At 29.9% G+C, this 12,179-nt stretch overlaps 2 protein-coding genes across 2 annotated transcripts; one reads left to right on the plus strand and one right to left on the minus strand.

Annotated features, from left to right (window-relative positions):
- Nucleotides 1–378: 378 nt before the first annotated feature.
- LOC145941440 (uncharacterized) lies at nt 379–3,882 on the plus strand. Its single transcript, XM_083047553.1, has one exon. It carries the CDS (start codon nt 379–381, stop codon nt 3,880–3,882), a length of 3,504 nt encoding a protein of 1,167 aa, XP_082903679.1.
- Nucleotides 3,883–4,836: 954 nt separating this feature from the next.
- Nucleotides 4,837–7,915, minus strand: LOC145942003 (uncharacterized). Its single transcript, XM_083048454.1, has 6 exons — nt 7,398–7,915; nt 7,231–7,336; nt 6,342–6,389; nt 5,486–6,258; nt 5,292–5,375; nt 4,837–5,206 (listed from the first exon to the last, which is right to left on the minus strand). Exons 2-5 carry the CDS (start codon nt 7,329–7,331, stop codon nt 5,308–5,310), a joined length of 990 nt encoding a protein of 329 aa, XP_082904580.1. The 5' UTR covers nt 7,332–7,336; nt 7,398–7,915; the 3' UTR covers nt 4,837–5,206; nt 5,292–5,307.
- Between the last annotated feature and the right edge of the window lie 4,264 nt (nt 7,916–12,179).

Raw genomic sequence — 12,179 nt, forward strand, 5'->3', positions numbered from 1 at the left:
TTTGATAATAATTTTTGGCTATTTGATTCACATTCAAGAGGTTCAAAAGGTAGACCAGCACAAAATGGTACAGCATGTTTGATTCGATTTCCAGCTACGTTATCAATGTTTAATATGTTAAAAAGTATTTTACCAAAATCTTTGGATAATACTTTTAATAATCAGTATACCATTACTGCTGTTTATCCTCATATGCATTCTAATGAACAACAAAATCAAATACATAATACATACATTGAAAATGTAGCAGAATTAAATGAGAATGCTGCAGAATTAAATCCAAATGATAAGAATGCTGCAGAATTAAATTCTAATTATGCGAATGCTGCAGAATTAAATACAAATAATGAAAATTGTAATAATGATAATATTGTTATTATGTCTTCAGTTTTAAGGCCAGTTGATGAAACTATACCTGACGTTCAATCTGTTATTGAAAAAGAAGTACAAGATGCTCCCTTATACACATTGCGACGGAAAACTACAGAACCTGTACAGATGCATACTGAACTTCGAGCTGAAGAATTAGCTTGGTTTTTCCTTTTTCCAAAAGGACGAAATGGACTTCATGAACCATCACGATTATATCCTATTACACCATTAGATTATTGTCAAGCTCGTATTATGTGTCAGGATCCTAGATTTCAACGAAATGATTACTTATTTTATTGTTTATCCGTCATGGAATATTACCGGGCTCGGCAAAATGTTGGCGTCTGCCTTAGATTAAGACAAAGCAATAATATTCCTGAAGGCCTTGTACAAAATTTGCATATTAATATGAGAGCTTTGCGTGGTTCTAATGCATATTGGCAAACTGCATGTAGCGGTTTAATTGCTATGGTTCGCAACTTGGGCCCGCCACAATGGTTTTTAACATTAAGTTGCAACGATCTTAATTGGAAAGATATATTGCAAGCATGTCTTATTGCAGCTGAAAGAAAAGGAGAGAATGTAGACAATTTACAGTTTAATGAAAAACAACGATTAGTTGTTGAGCATCCCGTAGCATTATCTCGTCATTTTATGGTTCGTGTTCATGCAATCATGCGTGTATTGCTAAATGATGACACTTTATTAGGTGGGAAACTAATAGATTTCTGGTGGAGAATAGAATTTCAAAATAGAGGTAGTCCACATTTACATATGCTGTGCTGGAATGAAGGAATTCCATCATTTGAAGGCCCACAAGGTATAGCTCTTATTGACAAAATTGTATCCTGCACATCTTCTACGGGAGATGACAAATTAGATGCAGTCATTGCACGCGTTCAAGTGCATAGACATAGTACTACATGTTACAAAGATAGACAACACGGACAATGCCGATTTGGTTTTCCAAGAAGAGTTAGTGATACAACTACCTTGCTTGGACCAGATGAAGCTATTCGTAATAATGGACGTTTCTGTATATTAAAACGTAATTCTACAGATGTTTTTGTTAATAATTACAATCCTACACTTCTTAAATTATGGAATGGCAATATGGATTTGCAACCTTGTGGGAATGTTACAGGTATAGCTTATTATATAGCTAAATATGCAGCTAAACATGAACCTCATGATGTTGGTCAAGCAATTAAAGATGCAATCAGTAGAGTTCAGAGATACGGTGGAGATATAGGAAAGCAATTATTTGCTGTATCAATGACTATACTTCGACATAGACAGATATCTGCCTGTGAATGTGCATTTCGTTTATGCCATTTAAAATTACGTGATAGTTCACGAAAAGTTGTTTTTCTAAATACATGCTTTCCGCAAGAACGTTATCGTATGTTACGTTGTGATGGCTATATTAACAGTGTATATGCAAACTTATTTGATCGTTATTGTTTACGTCCGGAGAATTTAAACGATCTCAGTTTAGCTGAATTTGCTGTTACATATGAATGTGTATCACGATTTGATAATTATGAAGAAGATGGAGATATCGAAGTTTATAATCAAGAAAACGATGTAGTTCCAACTAAGTATATTCGTTTACAAGATGGTACAAAAATGAAACGGCGTACACGTCCTGCAGTGTTAAGAACACGATATTATACTCAAACTAGTAATCGTGAAGCATACTTTTATAGTTATTTAGTAGCTCACGTTCCTTTTAGAAATGAAGAAGAACTACTTGAGGGATATGAAACAGCAGAACAGGCATTTAATGCCAAGCGTCAACTACTACGACCTCTACGGAGAGGACAAAATATTGAGCAATTTCAATTTGTAGAACGAGAATTACAAGAAGTTATAGCTCAAATTGCAGCATTTGATGACGGCGATACAAATGCACAATCTACGGTAAGAAACGAAGATCGAGTACGTTCTATAATGGAGGAATATGATGAAAATAATATTGATTTAGATTTACACGATGAACCTAACGAAGCAGATCGCGTCATATCTGCTGAAGAATTCGAACGAAATGTTAGAAATATGAATATAGAACAATCTAATTTGTTTCACACAATTACTGATCATATTAAACAAGATATTCAAGGTCAAATTAATGAACCTTTACGATTATTCATTACAGGAGGAGCAGGATGTGGAAAAACGTTTCTTTTAAAAATGATAGAACAACAGATTAAGCGATGTTATGCTCCTACTATTGATCTTTTATTAAAACCGACATTCGTTGAAGTGACTGCTCTTACTGGTGTTGCCGCTAGATTAATTAATGGACGTACCTTACATTGTGCGTTCTTTTTAGCAATAGAAAAAGGTAAAGCTACAGTATACAGACAATTAACAGGACAATGTCTTGAAGATGCAAGACGTAAATGGCGGCATATTAAGTGGTTAATTATTGATGAAATATCAATGGTTTCGTATGAAATGTTGAGATCTATTCATCTTCGTCTTCAAGAATTTAAAAATAATAATGAATTATTTGGTGGTGTTAATATATTGCTCTTTGGAGATATTATGCAATTACCACCTGTAAAAGGAAATTGGTGTTTTAAGCAACCTATATGTTTTCAAGGAGAGCCACATTTATGGCGATATTTTGGTTTGTGTGAATTGAAGACTAATATGCGTCAACAAAATGATGCTGAATTCGTTGATTTATTAAATAATTTGCGAGTTGGGCAAATAAACATTGCACAATATGAAATGTTATTAAATAGAACATATATTCCTTTAATTGATGAATTTGCTGATGGTGAAGCTATTCGTATATTTCCTACTATAAAGTTAGTTAATTCTTATAATAATAAAATGATTGAAGAAGTAGCAAAGACACAAAGAACTTATATTATAAACGCGCGAGATGAATCCAGAGAACCTGCAACTTACGGTCAAAAGCCCTCTGCCACTGCAATTCCTGCTGATCCTAATAATACAGGTGGTTTGCTACATATGATTAAACTTGCAGTTGGTTCCCGGGTAATGTTACGATCGAATTTAAAAGTTTATGAAGGTTTAGTAAATGAAAGTATGGGAATTATACGCGGATTTCAATGGCCAGCTTTACGGAAAGATCAGTTAGAAGATGGTGAATTACCCAAGAAAATATTCATTCAATTTGATGATCCTACAATAGGAAACAGTTTAAAAGAATTTAATGGTTACGTTGGCATTTCTCCAATTAGTGTCGTATACCAAGGTAATAAAGGATATGGAAATATAGAAAGAACAATGCTTCCTGTTATTTTGAGTTGGGCAGTAACAGTTCATAAATTGCAGGGTACAACAGTTGATAAAGCTGTAATATATTTAGGTAAGAAGATATTTGCTAAAGGTCAAGCATATGTAGCTCTTAGTCGCGTAAGATCTTTACAAGGATTAGCAATTCCTGAAATAGAACAGAAAAGATTGTTCCAACGTCCATGTGATGAAAATGCTTTAACAGAATTAGAACGATTACGATCACATCATAAATAATTGAAAAAGCCAAGGTTTTACATTTATTCATCCTCTTATGCTACATAATTACTGAAGATAAGTCTAGTGATTTGTGTATGTTTCTATAATAGTGGATGTGTGAGCATGCATGCGTGCTTGCATATGTATATATTATGTATATATAATTATAATATAATTATATTATATGTATAATATATATTATAATTATATTATACATCTAATTATATTATATTATAATTATAATATAATTATAATATAATATAATTATATGTATAATATAATTATAATATAATTATAACATAAATATAATAATATTATAATTATATGTATATGTAATTATAATATTATTATATTTATAAATTATTATATTTCTATTATAGTTTGATTATTACATTTTTTATATAGTTATTTATATTATTTATATAGTTATTTATATTATTTATATTATTATTATATTTGGAATTATTTAGTTACAGGTGAGGTGCGTTATATTGGTTACCTTCTCGTGGTGCACCTCGAAAACAAATTTGTTGAAACACATCACCTTCTTATTACTTCTTTTTTATTTATTAAAATTTTATTAAAATTTATAATTTATTTATATTTTGTTTTCAACAAATTTGGCTAAAAACCAATAAATACCTTTATTATATCATTTATTATTATTATATTTTACTTTCTGTATCATTAATCATTGTTTTTTATTATTATTATTATTATTATGTTATCTATATGCTATTAATGTATATTTAAATATATTTTTTTTCATTCAATACTCGTGTTATTTAACTATCCTGTAAACTGTAGTACAAAAAAATACATATGGTATAGTGTACATGTAAATATTTATTGCTGTCAAGTTAAAAATAAATTCTATATTTGTCACTTATATTTTCTGTCTTTCTTTTTTTTATTTATAATATAATACACACATGTATATTACTTTATGTACATATACATATATATTATGTTGAAATTAAATTATTTTCATGAAATAATTACTACATAGAATTACAAAACTAAATTAACTTAATTACATCGAATTACATAAACTAAATAAACTACATCACAGAATTTTATAAACTAAATAAACTTCAAATTATTTATTTATTATATAATTTGCAGAAACTAAATAAAAGATTCTTATTTTTAATTAAAAATAAAAATAAACTTTTCAAATTATCACATAGAATTACAAAAACTAAAACCAACACAGAATTTCAATAAAAACAAAAATAAACATTTTAAATATAATAAAAAAACTTTAAATTATTTATTGCGCTTGTTTTTTTTTATTTTTTGCGCTTGCAGAGTCTCTAGGATAATATTCAAGGATCTCGCTCTGAAACAATATAATATTACAATTAACAACAAATATTTTAAATTTACTTTATATAATTTAAGCAATGAAATATTTATGTTCGTACCTATCTACTTAAAACATTAACTAAATATTTTAAGACTCTCTTTTCTTTGCTGGACCCATCTCCCAGCACGTGAACCGCGTACATCTGTAATGTATATACATATATATATTTCTTATTATTTTTTTTATTTTATATTTCGTATTATTATTATTATTATTTTATATTTTGTATTATTATTATAATTTATTACTTACAATATTTTCGGCGAGTCGAGGAATCTCGTTTAGAAAAACGATCTTGCAATTGTCGAAAATTGCGATCTCGCGACCGTCGCTCCCGAGAATTGCGATCTCGCGACCGTCGCTCCCGAGAATTGCGATCTCGCGACCGTCGCTCCCGAGAATTGCGATCTCGCGACCGTCGCTCCCGAGAATTGCGATCTCGCGACCGTCGCTCCCGAGAATTGCGATCTCGCGACCGTCGCTCCCGAGAATTGCGATCTCGCGACCGTCGCTCCCGAGAATTGCGATCTCGCGACCGTCGCTCCCGAGAATTGCGATCTCGCGACCGTCGCTCCCGAGAATTGCGATCTCGCGACCGTCGCTCGCGAGATCGCAGTTCTCTTGATCGAGAAATACGATCTCGCGAGTGACGATCGCGAGAAGTGCGATCTCTTAAACGACAGTCCTGGGAATGACTTTTAGAGCGACGATCACAAGAAGTACGATCTCGTGAGTGACGATCCCGAGAGCTCCGATCTCCAGAACGACGATCGCGAGAACTGCGATCCCGCGAACGACGATCATGAAAACTAGACGATCGACGATCGCGAGATCGCATTTCTGGTGAGCAATGGGGGGCGTGAATGTACCGTTGCTCATGAGAATTACGATCTCGCGATCGTCGATCGTACTGAGCGTTTGCTATTACTATAGATAGTAGCTCATTTCGAGAAGTATTTCGCGATCCTGAAGTTGCTCTTTCGTGATTCTCAGCATTCTTTGACTTTGGAACCTTACTTGAGACACTGAAAAATATCCGTAATTGAATAATTATTTTCTTAATTTATCACAAAATAAAATTAAAAAATTTATGTATACCAACACTTACATGTCTATCTCTTCTTCTGAGAGGAGAAGATCAAAGTTTCCACTAGAGCTGTAATATAATTATTAATTTATAATTTTTATGTATAGCTATCATTTTAGTTATACAGACAAATAACTTTACATATTTATAATTACAAAAGATTACTCAAATATATTTATTAGATATAAACGTTTTTTTAATTAATTATTATATATAAATGAATTTAATTATCCTAAGTACAAATATATATATAATATACAAATATATAAGTATAATTACATATACATTTAAATTTAATTAATATATGTATGACTAATCCTTTGTACTTATTGTTGTTAGTATATAAGTTAATATTTTTATCTGCGTAGATATTATTATAACTTAAAAAGATATTCAAATATCTTTCTCTCTCTCTTTATATTTATGTTATCATATGTAATTATAATACACAAAGTTATTCATGTATATAATTAATTATTATATTTAAATGCTGATAATTATCCTTATATGTACGTTATTATTAATATGTACATTATTAATTAAGGAGATACATACAATATATACATTTATATATAATAATTTTCTATATGGATTATCTTTTTTTTATTTATTTAGCTATAATTATGGCTTCGTTATTTATTTAGCTATAATTATGGCTTCGCACGTAAATATAAACTTAGCCATAAGTATTACTACATAATCTTTTGTACGTATTACTATGGCAATGTTAACTTTTATGTTTGTATGCGTAGCTATAATTATAGCTACAAAAAAGATTATTAGCTATAATTATATATAATAAATATATATAATGTATATATATCCTAATTAATAATATACATATTAAGGATAATTGTATACATTTAATAAGTAATTTTATTTTTAATTATAAAAATTTTTCGAAACTAACCTTGTTTTTTCAGGTGGATCGTTTTCTTTTCTTTTTTCCGCTTCATCTCTCTTTCTATTTCCGTTGTTATTATTATTATTATTAAATATTTGTTGCTGCATTGTTGCTACAAAAGATAAATTTATAAACATAAAATTTCTTAATTTATTTAGATTCACAATACTTACCAGCATAATCGGCACGCAATGTGTCTTCTGGATAGTAACATTCACACGTGCTGACGTGCTCTACGCTCTACGTTGTACCATAGAACTTATAGGTATGGAAGAGGAATAGAAGCGCCTAAGATGACTTTCTCGAAATGCGCATGAGCAGTCCATGAGCAGTCGCGACCGCTCATGCGCATTTCCAGAAAAAGTCATCTTTGACACAGTTTTGCGCTTCTATTCCCCTTTCATATGTATAAGTTCTATGGTTTGTACCCGCTAAATACAATATGTGAGAGAACGCTCTGCGCCTGCGCAGAGGCGACTAAAGCAGAAAAAGCATGCGGCGTGCTACTTTGTAATAATAAAGGTGCTTTTACATGGCAGCATCGAACGTCGAACATCTGTGTGCGCAGAAATTCATTGCGCAAATATTAAATAAAAAAATAGGTTCTAGCTTCTTGCAGCTAATAACATGAGTCATACGAATATACAGTAGAAATCACAAAATTATATTTTATAATATACAAACATTCGTATTGATTAATATACAAACATTCGTATTGATTAATATACAAATATTCGTATTGATTAATGATATTAACCAATATATATTCATATTTATTATATTCATAAATATAGTTATTATTAATGAATATAATATTATAAATATCTCGGTGTGACATGGTGTTATTTTGCTGCAAGAAGCAAAAATTGATTTTATTTGACATCTCTGCAGTGATTTTCTGCGCAGACACTTATTAACGCTCGATGCTATCATGTAAAATGTATCTTATGTATACATAAAGATAGTACGCTCGCGCTTACAGCTTTTAAAAGAATGAAATAATTAATTTAAAAAAAATTTTTTTACAAAAAAAAAACTCCCGACTGCTGCCAACAAAGTTGTAACGTTTAAATTAGAAAATTAGAAAATAAAAAAAAAATAAAATAAAAAACAAAAAATTTAAAGTAATAATAAAAATTAGAAAATAATAAAATAAAAAACAAAAAATTTAAAGTAATAATAAAAATTAGAAAATAATAAAATAAAAAACAAAAAATTTAAAGTAATAATAAAAATTAGAAAATAAAAAAAATAAAAAATAAAAAACAAAAAATTTAAAGTAAAAAACAAAACAAAAATTAAAAATAAAAACAAAAATTAAAAATAATAAAAATTAGAAAATAAAAAATAAAAAATTAAAAACAAAAAATTTAAAGTAAAAAATTTAAAGTAAAGAATTAAAAATAAAAAATAAAAGAACAAAAAAATTAAAAGTAAAATAAGCTTGTAAAAGTTTGAAATAAAAATCACATAAATAAAGTCTTTGTTATTTATTATATTTCATATTTAAATTTATTCTTATTTAAATTTATTCTTATCATACATATTTAGCGCTATATAATTTACAAAGATTTCAGATTTTTGAATTTAATAATACTAAAAAAATTTTTTTAAATTATAATTATTATTATTAATTCTACAATTTACAGGAGCAGTCGGGAGACGCCGCGCTAAGTGTGTGTTCCGCAGCGTCAGTATACATATGCGGGTGTGCGTATGTGAGTGCATGTGAGTATGTGTATGAATGCGGGTATTCATATGTTCGTATGCGCGTGTTTGCACGCATGAGTGCGTACATATGTGCGTACGTGCGGGCGTGACTTCGTGCGCGTACATGTGTATGAGTGTGTGAGTACGTGCGTTGAGTATCGAAATTTGTGTTTGTGTCTATTTATTACATATAAAACGTGCGCGTGCGCAAATGTCTTAAATTTAGCGCGGCGTCTCCCGACTGCTCCTGTAAATTGTAGAATTAATAATAATAATTATAATTTAAAAAAATTTTTTTAGTATTATTAAATTCAAAAATCTGAAATCTTTGTAAATTATATAGCGCTAAATATGTATGATAAGAATAAATTTAAATAAGAATAAATTTAAATATGAAATATAATAAATAACAAAGACTTTATTTATGTGATTTTTATTTCAAACTTTTACAAGCTTATTTTACTTTTAATTTTTTTGTTCTTTTATTTTTTATTTTTAATTCTTTACTTTAAATTTTTTACTTTAAATTTTTTGTTTTTAATTTTTAATTTTTTATTTTCTAATTTTTATTATTTTTAATTTTTGTTTTTATTTTTAATTTTTGTTTTGTTTTTTACTTTAAATTTTTTGTTTTTTATTTTTTATTTTTTTTATTTTCTAATTTTTATTATTACTTTAAATTTTTTGTTTTTTATTTTATTATTTTCTAATTTTTATTATTACTTTAAATTTTTTGTTTTTTATTTTATTTTTTTTTTATTTTCTAATTTTCTAATTTAAACGTTACAACTTTGTTGGCAGCAGTCGGGAGTTTTTTTTTTGTAATTAGGACAAAGTATCGCTCGATCTGGATTTTCTCTAATCCATGGTTCCGTTCCATGGTGATTCTATCACCAAAAATCTCATTAATAAGAGATTCTTTTGATATAAAATCTTTGGGGATTTCAATTGTATCGAGATGTAGTCCATCCGTATTTGATAATTTACCATCTCCGAGTTGCATTAGCCAATTTGAAAATTCTTTTTCTTCCGCAGTTCTCATATTTTGCTGTAATTTAAGTTGAATTACGTTCCTCCATATAGGGTTGTATTTTACAGTCGATTCAATTATAGCTGCTTTTTGTGCATGAGGCACTACTGGGAGATTTTGTCTGAAATCTCCTGCAAATAAAATTACTTTTCCTCCAAATGGTCGAGGATTCTTCATCAAATCCTTTAAAAGTTTATCAACTGCTGTTAAACCATGTCCAACAGTCATGCTCACTTCATCCCATATGATTAATTTGGCATTAATCAATTCTCGTGCAACTTGAGAATTTCCTCTAATATTTGATTTAGCTCCATCATCAATTGGGATTGAAAGCTTAAACAGAGAGTGATAAGTTCTTCCTCCTTTCAGAAGTGTGGCTGCAATTCCAGTTGAAGCACATGGAAGAATTATTTCGTTTCTTCCTCGAATAACACTTAAAAATGTGTTAAATAGGTATGTTTTACCACTTCCTGCAAACCCGTCAATAAAAAATAACCTCTGAGGTTCATTTTCATTTTCAATTGCTCGCATGACTATATCGTACACGTGATTTTGCTCAGCATTTAGTGTCGATAATAAATAATCACCACGTATTCTTTCTTCATCCACATTATACTCTGTTACGTAAATATTTACTGGAGTTGGATTTGGCAATTGGAAGTTCTCACAGCTACTTCCATTATTTATCAGAATTCCTTGTATATGGTTTAAAGCCATATTTTCAGGATTTACAACATTGTTATGTACAAAGTCCTCAATCATGAAATCTTTATATTTATTCCAAATAGTTGGTACATCTGTTGGAGTTCCAAAGATGCAAATGTAAGCAAATAATTCTCGAAGTTGTGCAGGCATATTCGATTCTGTTGCTTCTTCCAGCGTTTTTCCCCAAAGATTATCAGTTTCTACCAAGTTTTTTGCAATTGCTGCATCTTTAAATGTATTATAAAGAACTCCATTTACAGTTCTCAAATCTTCAAAACATTTAGCTCCAGTCACATGTAGTAGAAGAAGACGGAGATAAAATCTCTCAATATCTTTTATGCTTACTGTATAGAGTCTTGAAATTATTTTTTCACCACCTTTTTTGCGTGGCTTCCACTTAGTTTCTTTTTTATCATATACATAATGATAAGGAATATCTGTGTAAATAAAATTCACTGGATTTTCATCAGATTGATTTAATTTGAACCATGCAGTCTCAGCGTAGTATCTCGAGTGAGCTCTCTCTGAGCAGCTTGCTCTTCATTTCCTGCTCGAAAATAAACCATTTGACGATTAGGCAAATGAACTGCCAATCTGATTACTGTATGAGACCTCATAAACAGATCGTATCCGTTCAGTCTCCACATTGCTTCTGGAGCACTAATATATCTTGCATCCAGGAATGAGTTAATTTCATCTATTTTAATTAGCCTTGTGCCATCTCGTGCTTGCACTTCAATCGCAGCACAGTCAAATCCTTTATGAATATATTTATATAAGTATTTTACGCTCTTCACCGATGAACATATTTCCAAATTGATATGTCGATCATATTTCATGATTAAATGGTGAATATGGCACCACCCATCGATTATCAACTTCTTTGCCTCTAACGATGTATTTTTTACCAAAATTTCTTCGTTGATACATAGGATATCCATTCACATTAGCATTAGTTTCTTCACGAAACTCTTTTGGAAAACCTTCTGAACATTTTCCATCGTCTCCAGTGCAAGGATATCTGTGGGAGGAATCTCCACAAGGACCATGAATCATGTGCTTCAAAATTTTTACATTAAGTTCTGAATATCTTTCTTCATCAGGGATTTCAGCCCATACCATCATGTCAATAACTTCTTGAAGTCGGGGCTTATCTTCATCACTCAACATTGCAAGTAAATGCAAATGTGGAAGTCCTCTTTTTTGAAATTCAATCACACCTGCATAAGCAATAATATTTCCAAAAATTTTATTATGAATTAGATCATTTAAAATCTCTTTGACATCCAAGTTAAATGTTTTAGCGACCAAATCTGGTCGAAATTCTATTAAACATCCATCAAGATTATCCTTAATTTCTGGGCATTGAGGATTGCAAGTCATTGTAAGAAAAATATCTGGTTTACCAAACTTTCTTACCAAAGACATAGCATCTTGGTACCTTTCTTGCATGTTTCTTGGACTGCCCATAAATGAAGATGGTAAGTACTCTGCGTTGATACCACTGCTT

Source organism: Prenolepis imparis, unplaced genomic scaffold (assembly GCF_030444845.1).
Source record: "Prenolepis imparis isolate NDT839.2.m4 unplaced genomic scaffold, iyPreImpa1.0 SCAF_10, whole genome shotgun sequence".
Lineage (NCBI taxonomy): Eukaryota > Metazoa > Arthropoda > Insecta > Hymenoptera > Formicidae > Prenolepis > Prenolepis imparis.